Source organism: Aythya marila (genome assembly GCF_965140915.1).
Source record: "Aythya marila genome assembly, chromosome: 17".
Taxonomy (NCBI): domain Eukaryota; kingdom Metazoa; phylum Chordata; class Aves; order Anseriformes; family Anatidae; genus Aythya; species Aythya marila.
The window spans coordinates 9,459,201-9,481,892 of NC_139058.1; the positions used below are offsets into that span (position 1 = coordinate 9,459,201).

A 22,692-nucleotide genomic window follows, 5' to 3' on the forward strand; every position below is an offset into this window, starting at 1 on the left:
GCCCTTGACTGGGATCAGCACACGGCTCCTCTTTCCGCACCAGGAGACCAGGGGAATCCCTCGTGCAAGGTTTGGAGTTCACGACTCAGCAGTCTGTGCAGCAGCTGGGAGGCCACAGCCCCCTGGAAAAATGAATCCAGCTTCCCCGCTGGGTGCCTTTCTGCACAAGCAGGTTACTGGGGGGGGGTAGGGGGATGGGTAAATGCAGAAATGTACTTACACCTCTCAGGATCCATGGGCATGGCTGAGAAAAACCTCTTCTGATGGGGAAGGGCTCTCTGAAAACCCTGAGCAGAGCAATCTAGCTGGTAGCTCAGGTGTGCTCCAGCAGCCAGGCCCCGGGTTTCAAACGGGGAGCACTCGTGACATGAATGGATTCAAGTCAGGAAGAGCCTTCGCACCGACAGTGGGCTTACAGGAATGAGTTAAAATCATTTTGTTTGCTTTGTGAAATTTATTAAAAACTACATTGTTCATCTGCTGAAACTTCACAGCTGTTGAGATTGCCCTCAGGGCAAACCACATCCAAGAAATGGCATGTAGATCTTGGGAGCACAAGACTTGAAAGCTGAAACTGCGCTCTGCAGCGCTGCCTTTGCTTCCCGTGCAGTCCTGTCGAGCCATCTGTGGCTCCTCCAGTTCGACACCACAATTCTTAATTCCTCCCTGTTCTCGTCTCTGACTCTCACAGTGGAGTCAACCCTGCAGTGCAAGCACTTCATTTCAAAGCCTTGTGTTTTGGCTAAAAAGGGACAGAGGAAAGATGCAGGTGGCAAGAGATCTGTGTGGGAAGTGGGTGCTCAGAGCCCGTGGCGTTCAGTGCGAGGTGCAACCACGCGCCATGCTGCAGCAGATGTGCCATCGGGTATCACCTCCCTCTGATGTTACTGTTTAATTGTCCCTCAGAGGAGCCAGCAGAGAGGCAGCACTGCAGAAAATGAGCCCATGTGCTCATGAAAAATCTGTGAATTCCTTGTAGTGGCAGCAGCTTGCTCGATTTTGTATTGTCAGTTGCAACTTGTTTGCAAAAAACTTCACAGGATAAAAAAAAGTGGGGCTTGCATATTTAGGTCTGACTTGAAAGCTCTGTACAGACTTGGGAGTCTGAAATCAACCACTCAGCACAAACCAAATTAGGGCCAGCCAGGGCTCAAAGATACAAATACAAACAGGACATGAGAAACCCACTGACTGCAATCTATTCAGTCATAAATGATTCACGGAGTAATTTTGAGTAACAAACACATTGGTAAGAACTGGAGGTTTTGTTTCTTTTTTTTTGGGATGGCCCACAAACAAAAACATTGGCTAATTCATCAGACGCTTTCTTTTTTCTTTGAATAGTTTGCCCAGATCCCTGAGCAACCACCTCGTGCAATTTGCTGTTAACCTAAATAACTCGAATTCAGGTACACCCATAGCACTGCCCAGATCTGCCCATGCACGCAGTAATTAGGGCACTCCAAGCGCCAACCTGTAGCTGGGGAGGCAGGAGGCTCTGCAGGCATCTCCCGGTGGCTACCTGCTGGTGGAAGGGATGCGCCGCGCCGCCGCGTCCCTCCCTGCAGCCGCCTGGAGAAGGCTTTGTGGGAACCTGGGGGTGGCACCGTGCCCTCAGCAGCCGCCCTGTGAGACTGGGAAAGAAAGGGCGGCCGTCTGTCGCCCCGATGGAGGGGAAGGAGACGTGTGAGAGACCCGTGGAGGCAGAGCGTTGCATTCCTTACCTGTGAAATAACCCCGTGAAGTCCAAATGCTCGGGGAATTCCTAGATCGCTGTAGCAACATCTCAGCGGTGACAGTGTGAGGATTTAAGTGAGGCTGGCTCCGAAGGGGGAGATTGTTATCTGCTTTCAGACCAAGAGGGAAAGCAGTGGGAAAAACGAGACCCACTTTTTACAAACCTTGACCTCCCCGATCCTGCTGCTAACAGGAGGGGGCCTGCCAGCGTGCTGAGTTACTGGGAAAGGACCATTTTTGGCTGAATCGTTCCAGAACTAGTCGGGAATTAAGTTAACTGCTGACTTTCAGATTTATGGGTCCCTTAATCCTAAATTACCTTTTAAGTGTAAGCAAGCCCTAATACTTGCTATGTGAGGAGGGATCTTCTGGAGCAGAAGAGGGAGGCAGAAACAAGTTACCTGATGACCCAAAGATCGCATTTAGCCTGAAAAATAGAGGGAATTAGCAAGTTTGGGCCCTATTGTGGGGATGCTCAGCTGCAGACGGGCTGTGTGAAACAACCCCCAGAGGAGAGGTGCTGCCAGCAGGGCTGTGCTGAGGGACTGGGTGCTGCTGGAGCGGGACCTGGGCACAGGGGCTGGGGGCACAGGGCTGCGAGTGGGGCTGTGCCTGCAGAGCTTCGTCGAGCAGACACACGGAATTACCTCATTAGTAAAGTGTCGGTGGCCAGGCTGCTCAGCACCTAGCCTTCCTCCCCTGGCATGGGAGGCTCAGCACCTAGCCTTCCTCCCCTGGCATGACAACTTTATCTAATTAACCAAAGCGAGGGGTCCCAGAGGGGCAGCTTAAAGGGACGTCCTCAGCTTGAAGCCCAGGCACCCTCAGCAAGTTGTTGTGTGCGTGGTGGGACCAGGCAGCCTTCATTTCCCATGGCTGGATGTCTCGCGTTCCCTACACCCCCCAAATCCCCTCCAGCACATGCCCAGCTTCTTTTTGGGGCCGTGGACGCTGGCGCAGGGAACAGGACGCGGTGCGGTACCTCCACACTGCTGTGTGGAGCTGGGTCCCTTCGGGGGGCTTCCTCCCAGCAGGGTGCTCTCTGAGTTTGTCCTTTTCTCCCCTCCTCCCCTTTTTTTTTTCCTCAGCTCCTGTCCCCCTCTGCTGGGGCGGCTGTGCCTTGCAGGAGCTGTGAACGGGCTGGCTGCAGGAGCTGTGAACGCCCTTCCCCCGGGGACTGGGGCTCGGAGGGGGCACAGGGGCAGCTGCTGCCACCCCGGGGCTCGTCACGGGCATTTTGCCAGTCTGGCAAAACGTATCTCCCGTTTGTTAGTGGGGGAAAGGCAAACGCCGAGTGTAACAGGCGGCTGCTCCCCCTGATCCCGCCGTGCCCTCAGCTGAGGCGCGGCCCCGCGCGCCCCCTGGCGGCCCCGAGCGCGCGCGGGCACGGGGCCGCCCCCCCCCGTGTGGCAGGGCAGCCCCTCCTGCCCTCAGCAGGGCGAGGGCGGGCGCGGCTTCGGGAGCGGCGGGCGCGCATGCGCGCGGCGTCACGTGGCGGCGGGGCCGCCTTTTAAAGCGGCGCGCGGGGCAGGCGCGGGGCGTTGTGAGGCGATGGCGCGCGGCGGGAGGAGCGCGGCCCGGCCCGCGGCGGCACCGGCACCGGCCAGGTACGGGCGGGGGGGGCCCGGGGGGTCCCGGCGGGGCTCCGCCGCCGCCCCCCGCCCTCCCTGACCCGCTCCTCTCCTCTCCCGCAGCCCGGCCCCGGCCGCCCCGGTGCCGGCGGCGCAGCCGGCGCAGCCCGGGCTGATGGCGCAGATGGCCAGCACGGCGGCCGGCGTGGCCGTGGGCTCCGCCGTGGGGCACGTCGTGGGCAGCGCCCTCACCGGAGCCTTCGGCGGCTCCTCCGAGCCCAGCAAGGCGGCCCCGGCGCAGGTAGGAGCCTGAATGTCCTTGCGGGGCTGTGCCGAGGGGCCCCGGCCGCGCCCCTGACCCCGTCCCCGCCCGCAGGAGCCCCGGCAGCAGCCCCCGTACCAGCAGCAGCCGCCCTTCGGGCCCTGCCACTACGAGGTGAAGCAGTTCCTGGAGTGCGCCACCACCCAGAGGGACCTGACCTTGTGCGAGGGCTTCAACGAGGCGCTGAAGCAGTGCAAGTACAGTAACGGTGAGTGGGGGCGAGGGGGGAGGGAGCTGCGGCTGGGAGAACACCAGAGGGGTTAAAGGCTGTGCAAACAGGCTGCTGAGCGAGCCGTGCCCTGTAAGGCTGCACGTAGGAAGTGGTTCTGCCCGTGTGAGTGCCTCTTGTGTCACCTGGAATGCCGAAGGGAACCGGAAAGGGCAGGAGAAGTGGCCCTGGCTGTGTCTGTAAAGGTGACAGGATTGTAGATAATTCCACAGAGCTTCCTTTTTGCTGCCCTGAGAAGCCTGCTGCTTTCACCACTTGCTTTCCTAGTTCCTGCTGCACCTGTTAATAGCAGATTTCAGTCCTTATGTCTTAGTCTTAAGGTGATCACCTTAAGTAGGAGAGTTTTTATTTAACTGCAGCTGCTGGAATGTGCACCTAATGCTGACCTTATTTTATCCCATGCAGGTGTTTCCTCTCTCCTGTGAGGAATCTGCCCACTTGTATGGAGAAGAAGAGCCTGGTGTAGAGCCCTGATGCCTGCAAGGAGTGGAAGGAAGGATGGACAGGTGATGTGCTGGAGGGAACAGGCTGACCAGATCGGAGTCTTCTAGGGGTAACTTACTTCTGGAGTAGTAGGGAAGTAAAGGAATGGTTGGATTTATGATTCTGGAGTTCAGATAGTGCTGTATTTACTACAGAGAAATAAAGAAGCTTATTTGGAACTATCACCTGTGCTTTTTCTTTATTTAATACTTGAGCGTGAATTAAGCTACCCAAATATTACCCATATGATCCCCTTTCAGGGCCAGGCATGTCTTTGTGTATTTCTGCAAGCAGGAGGTGCAGCCCAGCAGCAAGAACTGTGCCTGCGTGGCTTGGCAAAAGCAGATCCACAACTGAGCTGAGACCGGAGTGTCAGCACTCCAGCCAGAGCAGGGGCTGGAGAGAGGTAATCTGAGATATCCGACAGTATTTTCAGTAACATTCTTCTTGCATTGATAATCTCTTCCTGAAGAGCTGTTCTGACCCAGGAGCTAGGAAAGCGTGACCTGTCTGTCTGCATGACTCGGATACAGCCAGCTGATCTTCCTTAGGGAGTTATGCAATGTTCCCAAGGTCACCAGCTGAAGGTGAAGCTCAGGGCTGCTTTCTATTTCTGCCATTATGGCAGATCAGCCTCGTTATGGCTGCCTGTGGGCTCTTCTCAGGAGACCCTGCTTGGCAGCAGATCTTAGGGGCTGCTCTTGAAGGTCCTGTTCCTTTCAAATGTCAAAACCTAAATGCTTGATGGAATTTTGGTGTTCTGAGCTGTGCCTGTCCCTAGCTGGGGTGCCTTGTGCTCTCCTGAGCGGTGGCCATGTTAGAAAGGTGCCAGAGACTCATGGCCAAGCGCTGTTGTGTGCTGAGCTGCTCCAGTGTGAGCAGGGAGGAACCACTGTAAGGAAGTCTCACCTTGCTGCCTTCAGCACACACCAAATTAAACATTTGGTCTGCATGGATAGGCTATTAGGGAAGGTTATCAAGCATACCTGCAGTGAGTGTGTGCTGTCTTCTGACCCATCCTGGCAAGTTCCAGCAATGGTTCTGCAGCTGACACCCTGGCTATCCCTTGAGCGACTTTTCCTGCTGACTGCAGGGGATGTGAGCCCCTAGGAGGCCCCTGCTGGTGTGGTGGTGTTCAGGGCAGGCTTACCTAGTGGGCTGAGGCAGGAGGTGTGGTTCCTTGCTGCTCACTGCAGGTGGTGGTGTGGGAATGTGAATGACACCTTGAAGCAGGAGGCAGCTGCTTGTGCCTGGCCAGGGTGCTGTCTGCTGCCAGTGCAGCTTTAGTTGTAGAACATCTGAAGAGAGTGGGGGTCCTGGTGGGGCTGGGGGCTCAGGCAGCACCATGGTGAGTCCTGGCAGTGGTCACTGCACTTGTGCTTGTTCCCATCAGGCCCTTTCCTCATCTGGGGGTGCTCTTCGGCTCTGAGCTCTTCTTGGGCTGAGCCCTCCTCTGCAAGGGGCCTTTCCTCCACTGCTCTCTCATCGGGGTGTTGGCCGAGAGCTTCTGCAGCCGATCTGTGGAGCAATCCCCAAGAGTTGGGTGCTTTCCTGCTGTGTCAGCTGCCCGCTGGTGCGTTAAGTGAGGAGATGCTGAGCTGGGAGGTGGGCATCTGAGTCCCCCCAGTTCGTGTTGTCCCTCCCTGCCTGTCCCCAGGAGCTGACTCCTTGCCCCACACCCCTCCCAGCTGTGGGGCTGTGCCCTGTACAGCTTGGTGTGGGGAGGGCGGGCAGTGGTGCTGCCGTTGTGACAGCCAGGAGGGGCTCTGCAGAGCAGCTCTGCCTGCTGCTTGTCCCTGATTTCACCTGGGGATACCCACAGGTGACAATAATGCTGCCACAGCAGTACCAGCCCCAAAGCTGTGCTCTGAGGGGGCATGGTGATGTGGAGGAGCTCTGTCCCCTGGATGGTGTACAAAGGGAGTCAGGCCTGCACCCTCAGCTGCTCTGGAGACACCTTGGGTGCCTGACTCTTACCTGCGAGGTCAGGGTGGTGTTTCCCCAGGTTCTCCAGTAAGGATTCATAGCAGGTAGCTTCAGTGCTTTGTTCTCCTAGCAGCAGAATGGGAAAAGTGGGTCAGTCCCTATCTTGGCTGAAAACTGGGATCAAGACTTGGAATTGGGGCAGGTGGCTCTGTTGTGAGAAGCTCCTCCTCCAGAGCTGCTACCTCAGTCTCAGGATACAGCTCTAGTGTTTTTGTGAGCTGGCTTGTCTTTCTCCTGACAGCTACTGTGTGCTGTCCAGACAACTGCTGGGCAGACCCTGTCCAATGGCACAGTCTTGTTTGTAGGCTGTGACAAGGTGCCACTGGTGTGTGGAGCAGTTCCTGCAGTGCTGCCCACCCCTGCAGCAGACCTGTCCTGGCCCGGAGGCTGAGCTGTGGTGCCTTGCTGAGGAACTTACTGATGACCCTGACGAGGATGTAGCGCTGCCTTTCCCGTAGGTATTTACTGGCATACTCAGCTGCAGGATTCTCCACTTTGCTCAGGTTCATCAGGGCCCCTGCTTCATCCACGAGGTCGATGCAGTCTGGAGGGGAAGAGATGTGAAGATGCCACATGCCCCTTCAACCTGCACAAGCTGGTACAGTCTTAGAGGTGTTAACTTGGCAAGTTACGCTATGAAGAGAACGTGTTGGGGTCTGCAGGGGAGGAGGTTTGCCTCCCCTGCGTTTTTGGGATGGGCTGCAACTCCCACACAACCCTTTTGGTACCCAATGCTGCTTCTCTAGGGGTCTGTCCCGGGGCGGTGGCTGCTCGCGAGCGCTCGGTACCTCCTGTCCCGCACTGACACTTCCTCCTCAGGTGGGCGGTGAGGACCAGCACGCGGCTCTGCAGGTTCACCAGCTCCTGGCAGTTGGCTGCAGGCAGGGAGTGAGAGGTGGGTAAGCGAGGTCACCCTAGATCCGGGGGCCCCGCTGACATCCAAGGGGGTGCTGTCACAGGCAGCAAAGCGGGGGGCCCTGCGTGGCCTCTGAGCAGGGCTTTGAGCCTGTAGTGTTAGGGGCTGTGTCTGCTGTGCTGGGAATGCACCACACTAGTGGCTGGGATGAGCATTCTGATTTGGGGAAAGTTGTTCTGCTTGGTGAAGCATCTGTCCTTTAACTTAGGTTCCTTAAACAGGAGCAGGAAAAATCCACAAGCCCTGGCCCTGACATTCCCCTTCCATGAACTTGTCCAGGTCACGAGGGAAAGGAGCCGGGCATCTCAGCTGAGTCATTGGGGGACGTTTTGGCCATGAACTCTCACCGAGTGTGTCACGATGGAGAAATCCCCAGGGCTGACAAACGTCAGCAGCCAGAGCTGGGGAGCCAATTGAAATAGCAGAGGGAGCAAAGGTGTAGGACCAAGTGTGTCTGGCAGCTGCAGCACCGAGTGTTTGGGGTCAGGTGAAGGCTCCTAGCCAAGTGGGGGCAAGGCCAGGACAGAGTCTGCCTGTTCCCTCATTCCCTGCTGTGGATATTGCACTCCGAAGCCAAGCTCTGGAGTTAGAGCAAGGGGAACCCTTCCCACAAAGCGGGGAGCAGAGGAACTGCTGGCAGCCGTCATTGCCTGGTGACTTCCTGCTTCTGTCTAGGCAAGCAAAGCCCCCTCCAGCGATTTCCTCAGAGCTGCAAGGCTGGGAACACGCAGCAAGGACAACCTGGAGGGAGTTCTACCCAGCAGGTGGTGCTGGCTGCAGCCCAGTAACCCACCCCTCGCCTGGCCTCCCTTCCTGTGGGTAACCGAGCTCTGCTGACATGGTTTTCCTCTGTGAGCCAGCATGTAGGGATTAAATATCTCCATCACGTAACTTTTTAAAGTAAATAGCTGGAGCAGAGCGTGCTGATGTGCTCTGGTAGAGCTCTGCTGCCCTGTTCCCTGGCCACGGGGTGCTGCTGTGCGTCAAGGTGCCACATCCCTCCCTCCGCATGGGGCCACCGCCTGGCACCGAGAGCTGCTTTGAAGCCGGTGCTCTCCCCACGTACCTCCGTATCTCACCGTGACGAACATCGTGCTTCCTGGCAGGGGCTGCAGGCAGCGGGGTGACAAAGTGCTGCGGTGTTGTGCGCCAAGAGGAGGGGCAGCGTTTCCAGCCAACACTGTGGTGGTTTCAGGAGCAGATTTCCCAGCAACGGGGAACGGCCCCTGCAGATTCCTGAGCTGCCTGTGGCTGGGCGCTGGGAGAGGAGGGGTAGAGCAGGGCTTGGTTAACGGCCTTTCAGGAGGCTGCTCTGAATCTGTCTCTTCACTGTGCTGCTGATTCCTGCCCCTTGTTTGCCCTGCAGCCCCGCTGAGTGCCAGACTGTTACCTATGGAGTGGTGAGAAAATGGTTGATATTATTAAAGAAGGGGGAGATTTGGGAATGTGGCCATAGGGGTTGGAAAGCCCTGTGGTTGAGATAACATTAGACTCTTAACGATGAGGCCATCAGGAATATAAAAGTTTAGAGGGAACAAAGAAGGGTGATTCAGGAGACTCCATGCAGTCTCTGGTTTCTTGTTCTCCAGCCGTTAAGGCATGGAAGTTTCTGGGTGTTTGCTGTTGTTATATTCAAAGTTGTTTGACCAATGAGAAGTTGTTTTGAAAAGAACTGCTGTGGAGAGAAGGGTATAAGAGGGGAGCCTGCCCTCAAGATAAAAAAAAAAAAAAAAAAAAAGGCAATGCGATGTGATGAAGTTAATGTCATCAATAAAGAAGCAGAAAGAAGGAATGAAAAGGAACAGGCTAGCAGAACGGAGACCAGGATGGGAACAGACACTTTGCCTTATGAAGATAGGTTTGGCCAAACTCAGCAAACTGCTCAGAGAAGCTCGTACAGAAAGTCACTGGAAATGGGCACACCGGGGCTGGGAAGAAGCTTGAGCTGAGAGAAGCGGAGCCAGCACACAACTGCCCCTTGCTGGTCAGCAACTGCACATCATGGCGAATCATACATCCTTAGGAACAAAGACTGTCCTGGAAACCTTACAGCTTATTCTCGTTATTAACAATCGGACAGTTAATGATCCTGAAATATGGGACCAAACTGAGGTCAAGGTGTGGGACTCTGCAACTAGAAATGACAAGGTTGCAGTGGGATCGCTCGGCACCTGGCAAGCAGTCTCTGAGGCCTTAAAGAGCCGTGTGGAGCCACAATCACAAACGTGTGGTTTGCCAGACAGTGAGGGAGCTGCGGGCTCCTTTATTGATCCGACTGCTATGCCATGGGCCCCTCTGCTGCTACAGCCATCGCAGGCCTTTGCTGTTACGCCCCCTGCTGACCTGGATGTGCCTTTTGACCCAGGCTTACTGGCCTTGAAAAGGAGATGGATGGACATGCTTTTCTTCGATCCGGGAAGAACGGGATACAGAAGGCCTGAAGACCGAGTTGCTTGACAGCTTAAAGCAAGACATATTGTTCAAAAGGAATGGACAATGGAGACTGTTAAGTCATGGAACTTAAAGGATTGTTTGTTACCTCTTCTGATTGTACAAATGTATAGGCATACTTGGGTTTAGTATGTAAAAGTGATGTTCTGTTTTTAGAAATGTTTGATGTTCGTGTGTGCATGTTGGTGGAGCGTAGACTCCCTGCACACCCAGTGCTGTTTACTTGCCTTTTATACCTTTTTATAAGTATAAATATTACTAAATTCAGATTGAGTTGAGACTTCATTTATAACAAGATTGTGCCTGCATGGCTGTGCCTGGCATCGATGTGAGGGTGGCTGTGGGCTACTCTCTGAGGTGGTCGGATGTCACCAGCAGCACCTCCCCGATTACCCTGCCTGTTCTCATCCTGCCCTGGCCCACCAGGCAGTGGGAGCAGTGGGATGGGATGAGCTGACTGCAGCAGCTATTGCTGCCTGGCAGAGCAGGGAGGAAGCTGTAGGGCACAGCAATGAGCGCAGGGCGGTGCAGCAGGAGTCCTGCTCTGGGTTTTGCCCTGGCCTGACAGAGATAGCGATATCTTGGTCACTGACATATCAAGCGTGGGATGAAACCTGCTTATTTGGGTGAGTTTTTGTTCAATAAGCACAACCAGCAGGAGGGAATAGGCTGTACGGGGGGAGCAGGGGGCTGTGTTCACATTTGCTCTTGTGCTTTGCCCAGGCAGTTGCTGTCCTGCCCCTCTGTGCCACCAAAGCACTCTGCGTTGCTTGTGTAGCAGCTGCTTAGCACCCATATGTTGCTGTGCAGGTGTTCAGCACTGCTTACAGGGCATTGTAACATCATCCCCTGTAGCAGCATTCCCTTTTCTTGGAGAGGTGCCAAGACCCACAGGTGAAATCCTGTCCTGAGGACCTGAATGGTGGGAGCTAGTACAGATGCTGAGGCACAAGGGCTGATCTGCAGAGAGCTGTGCTGCGTAGCCTGTACTCACAGCTCTGTGGACAAATCTCCTCTCTCCAAACCTCCTCGCATGGAGAAAAGGCCCTATGGCTGTGCTTGATGCAGCAGGGCATGTGTGGGCAGAGATGTGCTCACAGCACTGCTCTTCTGATTCCTCTCCTGAGAAGCTGTGAAACCACAGAGCAGAGCAGAAGTCTGGTTCCCAGCAGCCTCTCAGAACTGGGGCCAGTTGTGCTGCAGCTCTCACTGCAGGGCCTGCCTAAATGCAGCTTGTTGTCCTCTGACCCTGGTTTCCAGATCTGACACCTTTGAGGGCTAGCTGTGCTGCAGCATACAGCTCTGGGCTGTGGAGAACCCATGTTTCCCTCACAGGTGCTGTGGTGTGGTTTCACAGCTCTCTCTAGCTCTCACATCTGAGCCAAGAGATGACCACAGCAGGGGGGCTGTGTTCCAAGGCACTGGGAGAGTTTGTGTACCTCTGCTTGGTATTTCTGCTCTCACGGTGGTGATAGAGCCCAGTGTGGGTCGGGAGAGTGCCTGGAGCAAGCGGAACGGGCATGGAGAGCATGTTCCTGTGATTAAAAGTGATTCTTATGTGGAGGAAGTTGCCCCTTCACCCCAGCCTGGGTGTTCACGCTCTGCCCTGCCCCAGGGGCTCATCCTCACGCCAGGGCAGCTTGGTGGGAAGGCACGGAGAGCACTTTGCCCCCTGCCCCATAGGGGCTGTGTCCTCCAGCAGGTGGGCTTCTCTCCTGCCTCCGAGCACAGCAGGGGCCAGACCTGGGGGGCTGCCTTGGGCAGCCGAGAGGCTCGGGGCGACCCTGTGCCATTGCCTTGAAGCAGACCCCAGCATGACGGGCGCCTGCAGCCTCCCCATGTCCTGGGCTTGGTCCCAAACAGACGTGACCTGGTGGGATAAAGCCACGCTGAGGGACAGCCCATGCTGAGGGCTGTTGGCGGAGCTGTTTACACCGTTCTGCGCATAGCATGCGGGCAGCTCCTCCCTGCGAGGTTGCAGGCCGGGTGCTGCTCACAGGCCTCCTCCTGTCTTGGCTGCTGGAGTGCGCCCGGGCTGGGCATGGCGCTCGCCCTCGCCCTCGCCCTCCTGCTGCTGCTGCTCCTGCCCCGGGGTAAGTGCCTGCTCTGTCCCCTTGCCCTGCTGGGAGGCACTGGGACTGAACCGCCTCAGCCCCGCCCTGGTTTGAAGTTTTTTGGGTGGGTGTGCTTGGGAAGCCTTACTCCCTCACGCTGCTTGTTGTCCCCAGTCACGCTGGGCCTCCTTAGAGACCCTTGAAATTGAGGGAAGCGATCAAACAGCTCCCGATGTCTTCTGCAAAAGTGTCTGGGTGCTGAATTGGAGCCAGAAATACTAGCTCAGAGGCATGGTGCATCCGATGAACCTGTGTGCATCCGTTTGTTGATCAAGATATAATGTGCTGATAACCAAAAATAATAAGCCTGCTAGGTTTTGACAGTTGCTGGGGTGAAACCTTCGCTGCCACTTCCCCATCGCGTATTTCAGTTGATGAGATCTTTTCTTCTGCAGGGTTGCTGTTGTCTAGGCAGCCCGCCTGGCACTGGGTAGGAAGCTGTTCCTGGCAGAGCTCTGGGCTGTCTCTGAGTGGGGATGCGCCAGCTGCAGTAACTGGGTCTCCCATGGCTTTAGGGTTTACTGGGCATGCAGATGACCCCAGGCTTCCTGCGGCTCTGTCTGGAGCTAGGGACAGGTTTAGGGAGGGAGAAGTTGGTTGCGGCATCCTTGTGCCCCCCAAAGAGATGGAAGTGGTGGGGTAGCTGTTGGGCCCTCGCCTGGGGCGTTTGCTCTGTGCTCAATACCTGAAGGCAGCGCAGTGGTGCAGGATGGAGCCAGTGAGCCTGCTCCTTGCCTGGGAGCAGGAGTCGGGGCTCTCCTCCAACTCTCGCTTTCAGGTGCGGGGACTCTTGGACATCCTCAGAGTCAAGTGGTTCTCGTGACCGAAGGGGAGCCTGTGGTGATGGAGTGTCCCTTCCGCAAGCACAACGACAGCGGTGATTCCTTCCATGAGTTCATCTGGAGCCATAGGAACATCTCGAGAAGGATCCTGCAGTTTAGGTTTGCGCGGCCCAATGCCTCCTGTGTGCATCGCAGCGAAGGTCACTTCAGCGGCACTGTGGATTTTGCAAGGAGCGTGAGCTTTCTCAACATCTCAGAGGTGCTTATGAATGACACTGGCGCTTACCTCTGCTATGTGAAGATAGGGAGCAGCAACCCGACCGAAATGGTGACTCACCTGCTCGTTAGAGGTGAGTTCGTCTCTCCTGCTTTCCCCTTTCTTTCCCTCCAGCATTCCACCTGCGCATCCCTGAGCAAGCGTAGCCCTCTCTTGTCATCAAGTGGCTTCCCCAGGCCTTTGGGAAGTGTTGGACAGAGCTCAGGCAAGGGACCTGCCCCTGTGGTGGGAAAGGGAGAATGGTTTGCATTGCAGCACCTGGCCTTACAGAGCTCTGTTTTACGTTCCCACTGGTTTGTGCAGCGCCAACAACTTTTGTGGGAACGGTGCTTTTCCCGAGCTGGCGGTATGCAGGCATCAAAGCAGCTCTGACATGACCACCCATGTGAACCTCTCTTCTTTGTAGGTCAGCAGCCGTGGGCAGCCTCTGGGGGCCTCAGCTTCTCTGTGCCTCAAGGAGGTGAAGTCACCTTGGACTGTGACTTCCCTGCCAAGCTGCCCGGCAGCTTCACCTACCTCTTTTGGCTGCACGAGCAAGACCAGAGCCCCCCCCGACTCGTGGCGTGGCACCTCACGTCCAGTTTCCAGAACAACAGCGGCAGCACTGGAAGTCGTTTCCAGAGCGTATTTGACATCGAAAATCACTGGAGCCATCTCAACATTACTGGGCTGGAAGAGAAGGACAGCGGCTGGTACCAGTGTGAGGGCGTGGGAGAGCTTTCAGGCTGGCAGAGAGGGACGAGAACCCACCTCGCTGTGCAAGGTGAGCTTGTTTTCTGGGACCTTGTGGGCAAGTGAAATCCTTCTGCTCTGCTAAAGCTTTGTATTTCACAGTCAGTCTAACCCACGGGCTAGATCTGCTCGGGGCTTGATGACAGGGTGCGTGTGACACTCCTCAGCTGGGACACATCCCAACGTGCGGGGTGCCTCTCGTTTGCCTTGCGCTGTCCTGCAGAGTGTGGGGAGTGCAGGCAGGCAGCAGCTGGAGCTGTGTCTGCAGCACGCTCCTACCTGCAACGGGCTGAGAGGGCGGGCTGCCCAGAGTGTGAGCTGCTGTTGTGCTGCAATGGTAATGCTTTGCAGGGTCACAGAACATGAAAGTGAGATGCACGGATAAATTTAAAGTGATAACAAAAACCACAGAATGTCATCTGTGAAGAGACACGGGTTACGTGCCCCTTGCTGCAGGGGGTTATCTGGAAAAGGTACTGGTTGTCTTGATGGTTCAAGGTTCAGGAACCAATTTTCATCTCTACCTAATGATGACATGGATTTTTAATGCATTTATTTAATGTGTACAAGTACCTTTATCCAGGGTAACTCAGTAACAAATCCCAGCAGAATTGTTTGCTGTGTTTGCAGCCCGGCCAATTAATGCAGAACACAGTTAGTTGCAATTATGCAGTAATTTGGACTCACCATGACTCAACTGGGAAATACCAGATGCGAGGATGAAGCAGGCCCCTGTTCTGAAGTGTAGGACATGCCGTGTCCCTGCTGATTTGGTGCCAAAAAGATGTGATTCATATTTGAGGAGAAGCTCTTACAATTTGTGCTGGTTCTTGTGTTCCCGTTCCCTCATCCTCACACCAGGGGCAGGCACCCTGTGTTTGATCATGCCCATGATGGGCCTCCTCACTGCTCTTAGCCTTTTTTCACAGCTTTTCCTCAATGTCTTACCCACGGCCCCCAGCTGCAGAGGTCGGAGCCTTCCACGTTTTCACTGAAACCACCAACCCGCTAGCATGTTTGTGCGTCCCAGTGTACATGACAATATGAACTAGGAGTACAAGGCTGTGTTCTCCTTTCTAGGCTCCTCGGCTGTCCTGCTGGTTGTTTTGGGGAGTGTTGTGTTTGCCGTCATGGCTCTGTGCTCGTACTTTGTGTGTAAGTAATACTGGGAAGGAACACGGCTTCAGCCAGTGTCATGGTTTAACCCGGCTGGCAGCTAAACACCACACAGCTGTTCGCTCACCCTCCCCCCTCCCTGTCTGGGATGGGGGAGAGAAATGTGAAAGTGAAGCCCGTGAGTTGAGATAAAGACAGTTTATTAAGACAGGAAAATGATAATAACATTAATGATTATAATAGTACTACTACTAATAATGTGTACAAACTAGTGATGCACAATGCAATTGCTCACCACCCACTGACCGATGCCCAGCCAAACCCCAAGCAGTCTGGCCCCCCACCCTGGCTAGCCACCCCTATCTATTGTTCAGCATGACCCCAGATGGTATGGAATACCCCTTTGACCAGTTTGGGTCAGCTGTCCTCGGTCTGTCCCTTCCCAGCTCCTGCTGCACCCCCAGCCTGCCCTCTGGCAGGACAGTGCAAGAAGAAGCTGAGACATCCTTAGCTTGGTATAAGCACTGCTCTGCAACAATTAAAACATCGGGGTGTCATCAGCACTCTTCTCATCCTAAGCCAAAACATAGCATTCTACCAGCTATTAGGAAGAAAATTAACTCTGTCCTAACTGAAACCAAGACACCCAGACATCACCTCAGGCCTTATCACAGCAGTGGTCTGAGCTGTATCCTGCGTTGCTGTGAGGACTCTGACTCTCCAGCAACATGGCCAGGCCCTCACCTGCCCTGTGCTGTGTCTTCTGCTGACACCTCGCTGCATCCCTTGTGGGCTCGGCCAAGCGTGGGGCACTGGGAGCAGCTGGGACTGGCATGGGTGGCACTGCATCAGGCCGCTGCTCTCCCCTGCTGTCACGAGGAGGAGCGTGACAGGAGGGCGAAAGCTCCTCCATGGCCTGGTAGAGTACTAGGTAGAAGACTGCTGTGTCTTTCAGCAGTTGGTGTGATACGGGGTACAGCCTTTGGGCTGCAAGGAGGTGCACAGCAGCACATTATATTGAGGTAAATCCGCCAGTAAAATCCTTCTGCTAGTGACCAGTCCTGGTCTGTGAGCAGGGAGACTGTGTTAGAGCCGTGCTATTTCAGCGGGGGCTGCTCCAGCAGATCTGTGTCCCCTCTGCTCTGCTTCAGACAAGCACCACATGAAGCTGAGGAGGCAGCGCACCGTGCAGGATGCTTCGGATCCCTGCCACAGGCCCGCAGAGGATGGCACGAGGCAGCCCGCAGGCGGGGAAGCTGTCAGTGCCAGCGCTGGCAGCACAGCAGAGTACAGCGTGAGTGGGGTGCTGGGTAGAGCCCAGCCACTGCTGGCTCCTGCAGCAGTGCAGGGGTTGGTGACGGAGCCCTGGGGCCAGGGATGGGGCTGCTGGGTGGTAACTGAGGCTGTTTTTTGTTCACAGCTCCTCACTTTCCCGGGAAGGAACACTGCTGCAGGGGACCAGGGACAACGATGACAGTCCGGGAAGGCCCAGTGGGATGCAGGGAGCTGTGCTGGGCTCCCTGTACTCATGGCACTGTGAATAGTTCCCCTCCACTGCGTATCATGCAAAGGTCCCTAGCAAAGCCTTCTCTCCCTTGATGGTTGTTTTTTGTATTCAATTAAAGCCTCTCGAGGACAGACTGTGTACATTCAGTCTCTGCTCCACCTGGCTGTTCTGGCTGCTTGTGGAGCTGGCTTTCAGCTGCTCTGTGTCCAGCCTGGCTCAGCCCAACCCTTGTACCATCCTCTGCGGCTGATGCTACCCACCAGGCACAGCCACATCCTCCTCCCATGGAGGAAAAGCCTGGCAGCTCTGCAGGGTGAAGCAAGGCCTGCATGGGGACTCCTCTAACCCAGGGCAGGAGAGAGGTGCTGATGTCTCTGTTCCTGTCGCTGTCCTATCAATAAAGTGCTCCAACACTGCACAGCCTCAGGGGAAGCACAGACAGCAAATCCCTGCCCAGCCCTGAGCAGCAGGGCCAGTGCGTTTCAGCCTCCTTGTGGGGTTGTACGACCACGGCAGCTGCGTGCCATAGCCCAGACACAAGGGGCCATGCAGTCCCACCAGGCACAACTGAAACCTTGCTGCCTCCTGTGCTGCGAGCATGCAGCCCACTCCCAGGCGATGTCATTATGGTGGCTTTGAGGAGCCTCAGCCACCACCTTTTGCTCTCATTTTGCTCTCACTGCTCCCCGGGGAGGCTGCGTCACAGTAAATTGGTCCAGGTTGCGTAGGAGGAAGTATTTGCTTTTGATAGACCAGCTGATAGAGAAGACAAAAAATAGCTGAGCCGTTGGGCACGTGAGCCCTTGTTGAGACTACTGCAGCGTGTCGAAGCAGAGCGAACATCCGTCTTGCTGGCGGGCTATAGTTCTCAGTCTTTGGGACCAGAGATGCAGCATTGGGATGGTCTAACGAGGCAGGACCCTGTCCCGGACCTCGTGGCTCCATTTTCCCTCAAACACAGAGCATGCCCAAATGCTCACAAAAATCTTGGGCTTAGAGATGCTTTGGGAGCTGGGCTGCAGAGCTGTGCGTGCCATGTGGTGGCGTTACAGACAGAAGGGCCTTCACACCCACTGATTCTGGCAGCTCTTTGCTTTACCGGTCTGCAGTCCTTCCTCACCAGACACCACCTGTGCTGCAGCCACAGCCCCCTGCACTGTGTCCCTCAGTAAATGCCTTCTAGATGGTCAACTTGTTTTTGGTGGTGTCCCCACGCTGTACCCCAGTACCAAAGGCAGTGGAGCAGGCTGACGTGCAAGCTGTGCCTGGAGGCAAAGGTGTTGATGCTTGGCTCTCGCCCCACTGATTCAAGGCCCCTTGCTGAAGACCAGTTGCAGCAAATGGAGTGACACGGGCAGCTGAAGTCCCCCAGCCCCCTGTGTCATTTACATACACCTCACCAGCACCAGCAGCACAGCAGCCCGGGCTTGTGCAGTACCACAGCCTGTCTCCAAAACAGCCTCCCTTCCTTTGCTCCCCATCCTACTCCTTGCCATGGCCCTGGGCTTCGTGATCCTGCTGCTGGTGGGGATAGCAGGGACAGGTAAGGGCAGGGTGGCTGTGCTAGCTGATGCTGGGGAAGGTGGGCAGGACTGAGGTGTGTACGGGCGATGTTCAGCTGAGCTGGGAGGTTTGATCTAAAGCTGCATGGTGCAACGAGCAGGGCTGGGCAGTGGGGACACCCGAAGAGGGCAGGAGAATGTTTTGGGGCTGGGGGCGGTGGGGCACGGCTCTCCATCAGTAACCACATTCCCGGTACGTGCAGCCTGCCAGGCTCAGCAGGTGCTGACCCAGCCGACCACCGTGTTGGTGCTGCCTGGGCAGACCGCCCGGCTGTCCTGCACCCTCAGCCCCCAGTACAACATCACCGACTTCGGCATCACCTGGTACCAGCAGCGCCCAGGGCAGGCCCTCCGGTACCTGCTCTACTACAACTCGGAGTATGACAACCACAGACCCGCCAGGATTCCCGACCGCTTCTTCGCTACCAAAGACCTTGCCCGCAACGCCTGCATCCTCTCCATCATGGACGCCCAGGAGGAAGACAACGGCAGATATTACTGCTCGCTGTCCTCCACCAACAGCTGGCTGTAGCAGCGGGGAGTGAAACTGGCTTGCCCCACGCGCCGTGATGCGATGCAGGGCTGGAGGGAAGGGGCACAGACCTCCTCTGGCACAGTGCCGCAGTCGCCTGCCTCCCTCCCTCCCTCACCTTCCTCACCTTCCTCCCCTCCCTTCCCCTCACAGCCCTGCTCTCCCGCTTCCCAGCGGCGGTGGGAGCGCGGGGCCGTGCCGCGGGGTGCCTGGGCTGGTGGCCGGCAGGGGCTGCAGTTTGATCAAGGCAATAAAAATGTTCGCTCCCCCACTACCGCGCTGATGGCTTCGTGTCTGTGCGCCCTGCCCTGCGCCGCCATCGTGCCGCCCCCCGCCGCCATTTTATGGCGCCCCCCGGGCCCCCCGCCGCCATTTTGTGGCGCCCCCCGTGCCCCCCGCCGCCATTTTGTGGCGCCCCCCAGCGCTCCCCCGCCTCCTGAGGGGGGGGACAGGGGGCGCGGGGCGTCACGGGCGCCGCTGGGCGCTCCATACGAGCATAGGCACGCAGGGGGGGACGAGGCGTTTTTCCGTTAAATTTTCGCAGATTACGTAAAAAAGCTATGGGAAAACGGGGGGGATGCTTGGGGGGGAGGGCACAACTCCTGAAGGTCCCGCTCGCAGCAAGGACAGCACCAGCGCGCATGCGCAGCACAGCCGCACACCCCCCCTCGGGGAGGGGGCGCTAGGGGGCGTGGCATGCGTCACGTGGGGCGGAGCGGGCGCTGCCATTGGCTTGTGGGAGGGGAAAAGGAGGCACGGTACTTCCTGGTTACCGCAGTCCGCGTCGGGGTAACGGGGCGGGCGGAGCTCTACGGCGCAGCACGATGGTGAGCGGCGGCCCCGCATCGCCTCCCACCGCGGGGCTGCGGCGGTGGCTCCGGGCCCCGAGGCTCGGCTTTCCGCGGTGCTCGCTGCGCCCCCGCTGTTGCTGGGTGGTGAATTCCCTCCGCCGGGGAGCGAGAGCCTGGAGCCCGCCGTGCTGCGCGGGGGAAGTAGCGTGGGCCTGCCCTGCCGGCCCCTCGGGCACTGAGGGGCTGATCCCGGGCCTGTAAAGGTTGCTGGAATTAGCAAGCGTCCCGGAGCTGCTAACTGGCTTTGTAACGTGGCTTAAAACTCTCTCTTTCCTGTGTGTGAAGCTGGTGTTAGTACTCGGGGACCTTCACATCCCGCACCGATGCAGCGGTCTGCCTGTGAAGTTCAAGAACCTGCTGGTTCCAGGAAAAATCCAACATATCTTGTGCACGGGAAACCTCTGCACCAAGGAGAGCTATGACTACCTCAGAACTTTGGCTGGGGACATTCACGTTGTTAGGGGGGACTCTGAGGTAATGTTCTTACTGCTCTTAATTCACCTGTTCACTGTCCTGCATGCTGTGGTTGTCTCAGTGGAGCCTGGGAGGTCCTTCAGTGTTAGCAATCACTGAGAGGTGAGGTGCTGGCATAGGAAAGACTGAAAAAAATGAAATACCTTTCTAGATGTTTCTCATTGCATTTGCAACAAGGGAGGACGTAGTGTGCAGTGGTAAAACAGGCACTTAATTTGTACAAAGGCCTGTACAAGTCTGCTTGTGACTGTTGTGAAGCCACTGCAGCTTACTTGGGAGTCACAGGCATGGGGGACGTGTGCGTGTTTCCTTACTGCTGAGTAGCCCTGAAGGTCCTGATGCCCATGCAGTTCCTGTTGGGCACGAGATCCCAGTTCTTTGCTCTGCAGTTGCTCTTTGCTGGCGAATGGTGCAGGCATCCCCAGGTGTGTACACAGACAGAGGGAGGCACCAGGAGCTTGGCTGCTGACGGGTGGGTTTGTGTCTTGGATCGCATGAGCCTGCACGGTGTTGGTGAGGGCTCTTTGGCTGATCTCTAACCCTTGTGTTTCTCCTTCTCAGAGTCTGAATTATCCTGAACAGAAGGTTGTAACTGTCGGGCAGTTCAGAATTGGGTTGATTCATGGACATCAGGTTATTCCCTGGGGTGATTTGGCCAGCCTGGCACTGCTACAGAGGCAGCTGGATGTGGACATCCTCATCTCAGGACACACGCACAAATTTGAAGCATTTGAACATGAAAATAAGTTCTACATCAACCCAGGATCAGCTACGGGAGCCTACAGTGCTTTAGAAACGTGAGTGAAATGAGCTTGAACTGCCTGGTGTAGCACAGCTCACGCATGTTACCCCAAATATGTGTGTTGAGCCCCCATGTTGCAGAGCAGTGCTGAGCAGCTGTGACATGCAGGTCATCTCTTCTCTTCCTAGAGAATGCAGCCTGACATTCCCCCTGTTAACGAGACTTTTAGTTCATGAACTGGGCCTGATGGCCTAGCACTGGCGTGTTTGCAGGCTCAGGAATCAGCCAGCACCAGAGGGGTGAGCTGCTGCAGCTTCTTGGAGTTGTCCTGCCTTCTGGTGCCTTCCAGGAGCTGCGTGCTGACCTCTTGTAGGAAATGAGGCCTTTTGAGGCACAGGGTCTGAGCCACGCGGCAGCTGGGACACCCAATCTTGAGGGCTGTTCTTGGGAATTGCAGCTCTGTTTGAGCTGCTGCTGCCAGTGCCTCTGAGCTGTGTTAGTACCCTGATCCCTGCAGCCCTTTGCAATCAATTGTTTTAGAACACATTCACACAAAATAGCTTAATAACAAGAATTATAAGCTAATCCAGGTGACTGACAAAGTATGTTTTCATTCCAGGAACATTATCCCTTCGTTTGTACTGATGGATATCCAGGCTTCCACGGTTGTGACCTATGTCTACCAACTAATTGAGGATGACGTGAAAGTGGAAAGGATTGAGTTCAAGAAATACTGATACATCGTTAAACCTGCTTGCTAGCTTCTTGCTGCCTCCGTCCTGCTCTTCCCAGTTTAAATGGGGACAGGCCACGGGGGGGTGCTGTTGCAGCAGCATGTTCAGCTGTAAATGGGCTGTATCAGTGACTGGGAGCTCGTAAAGCTTAGTCTTGGTTCGTGGTGGAAGCTTGAAGCAGAAGAAACTTGATGAGTTTATCAAAAACATGTGTCCAAGAAGCAGGTGCTGTGCTCCTGGCCTGGAGACATAGCAATGGTGGTGGTAGCTGGGACTGAACATATGTAAGATAAGCATAGAATAAACCTATATTTTCATGTGACATGGTCCTTCTTATTATTCCTTAACTGAGAACGGGGGCAGGAGCTGAGTCTGAGGGGCCTCTCTGGGGCCTGAAAGAGAGCTGCTGTTTGCTTCCTGAGCAATGCCATGAAACCTTTCTGCGGTGTCTGGAGCTGCCTGAGGACCGGTAACAGCTCTGATGGCCCTGCAGTCTCCTCCTGGTGCCTGTGTGAGGCCTGTAGTGGGCAGGAGGTGCTGCTGCAGCATGGGGCTGTTGGTGTTGCCATAGATCACGGTGACAGGAGCACTGCCAGGGGTCTTCTGCTGGTACCAGCCATAGCCACCGCTACTCCTGGAGCAGGTGATCTGCACAATGTCTCCTGGATTCACCAACTTTGAGGCTGGCTGAGTAAGTGTTGCCCATATCAGGGAACCTAGAGAGGAGGGGGGGGAGGAAAACAGGGCTCAGTGAGTGCCCCACATGCACAGCCCTCACCGTGCTGCAGTGGGATGGGGATCGCCACCATCTGAGGAGCAGGGACTGCAGCCACGGCCACAGTGGAGCGTCAGAGCCCAGCACAGAGGCAGCTCTAGCAGTAGCAGAAGGACTGGGCTGCCAGCATCAATGGGTGGCAGGGCTGGGGGTAGCGCAGTGGTATGCCATGGAGGGGACGGGGATGGTGAAAGTCCTGTCCCCAGGATCGCCTCCCACACAGCGAAGTAGAACAGGGAAGACACTCACAGCCATGGCCACCTGTGGAGACAGAAACCTTCCTCTTCTGTTGGGGAGAAGGGCAGAAAGCCTCCATTTTTCACTCTGGTCTGTACCTCTGGGATGCTTTTACCTCACTGGGCAGCTGAACTCGACCACAACCGTGCTCTTACTCCCCCTCCTCAGAAGGAAAGGGGAGGAAGAAAGTATACTGGAAGGAAAAAAGGAAAAGCTCACAGCTTGAGCTATGGAGGGTATAGTTAAAAGCAAAGGAAGAAAGGGGAAAAAAACATCGAAGGCCATGTGGAAGCACAGAAAGAGGAAAAGTTATTCTCTCACTCGCATCACCAAGTGATGCTGAGCCACATGCAGGACCATGATATGTGCAGTGGTTGTTTAGGAAGACAGATGGCTTTGTAATGAGAGCCCTCCTCTCCTTTCCCTGAGTGTGACCTCGTATGGTGTGCCATATCCCTTTGGTTGATTTGGGTCTGCTGCCTGGTGATGTCCCTTTCCCAACTCCTGTCCACCCCCGGGGAGCTGGGGGCAGTCCTGATGCTGTGCCAGCACCCCTCAGCAC

General features: G+C 55.9%; 5 protein-coding genes across 8 annotated transcripts; 4 read left to right on the forward strand and 1 right to left on the reverse strand.

The window, feature by feature from the left end:
* Positions 1–3,249: 3,249 nt before the first annotated feature.
* Positions 3,250–4,525, forward strand: CHCHD10 (coiled-coil-helix-coiled-coil-helix domain containing 10). The gene is made up of 4 exons (XM_082773921.1): positions 3,250–3,344; positions 3,432–3,609; positions 3,685–3,838; positions 4,265–4,525. The coding sequence occupies exons 1-4, from the start codon at positions 3,289–3,291 to the stop codon at positions 4,282–4,284; spliced, it is 408 nt and encodes a 135-aa protein (XP_082630047.1). The 5' UTR covers positions 3,250–3,288; the 3' UTR covers positions 4,285–4,525.
* Positions 4,526–4,682: 157 nt separating this feature from the next.
* Positions 4,683–16,346, forward strand: LOC309884842 (uncharacterized protein). 4 transcript variants are annotated; one of them, XM_082774209.1, is made up of 6 exons: positions 4,683–4,748; positions 12,588–12,941; positions 13,275–13,631; positions 14,681–14,755; positions 15,868–16,010; positions 16,137–16,346. In XM_082774209.1, exons 2-6 carry the CDS (start codon positions 12,653–12,655, stop codon positions 16,188–16,190), a joined length of 918 nt encoding a protein of 305 aa, XP_082630335.1. In that variant the 5' UTR covers positions 4,683–4,748; positions 12,588–12,652; the 3' UTR covers positions 16,191–16,346. The 4 variants fall into 4 exon arrangements, with proteins under 4 accessions (XP_082630335.1, XP_082630334.1, XP_082630333.1 ...); XM_082774208.1 differs by lacking the exon at positions 4,683–4,748 and adding an exon at positions 7,073–8,644; XM_082774207.1 differs by lacking the exon at positions 4,683–4,748 and adding an exon at positions 11,642–11,788.
* Positions 5,228–8,408, reverse strand: LOC309884940 (uncharacterized protein C22orf15 homolog). Its single transcript, XM_082774427.1, has 5 exons — positions 8,311–8,408; positions 6,975–7,203; positions 6,432–6,907; positions 6,320–6,394; positions 5,228–5,860 (listed from the first exon to the last, which is right to left on the reverse strand). The coding sequence occupies exons 1-5, from the start codon at positions 8,333–8,335 to the stop codon at positions 5,745–5,747; spliced, it is 921 nt and encodes a 306-aa protein (XP_082630553.1). The 5' UTR covers positions 8,336–8,408; the 3' UTR covers positions 5,228–5,744.
* Positions 16,347–17,597: 1,251 nt separating the features above from the next.
* On the forward strand, positions 17,598–18,589 carry VPREB3 (V-set pre-B cell surrogate light chain 3). The gene is made up of 2 exons (XM_082774435.1): positions 17,598–17,766; positions 17,989–18,589. The coding sequence occupies exons 1-2, from the start codon at positions 17,718–17,720 to the stop codon at positions 18,315–18,317; spliced, it is 378 nt and encodes a 125-aa protein (XP_082630561.1). The 5' UTR covers positions 17,598–17,717; the 3' UTR covers positions 18,318–18,589.
* Positions 18,590–19,118: 529 nt separating this feature from the next.
* On the forward strand, positions 19,119–21,407 carry LOC309884993 (vacuolar protein sorting-associated protein 29-like). The gene is made up of 4 exons (XM_082774510.1): positions 19,119–19,144; positions 19,454–19,642; positions 20,204–20,439; positions 21,004–21,407. Exons 1-4 carry the CDS (start codon positions 19,142–19,144, stop codon positions 21,119–21,121), a joined length of 546 nt encoding a protein of 181 aa, XP_082630636.1. The 5' UTR covers positions 19,119–19,141; the 3' UTR covers positions 21,122–21,407.
* The last annotated feature ends 1,285 nt before the right edge of the window (positions 21,408–22,692 follow it).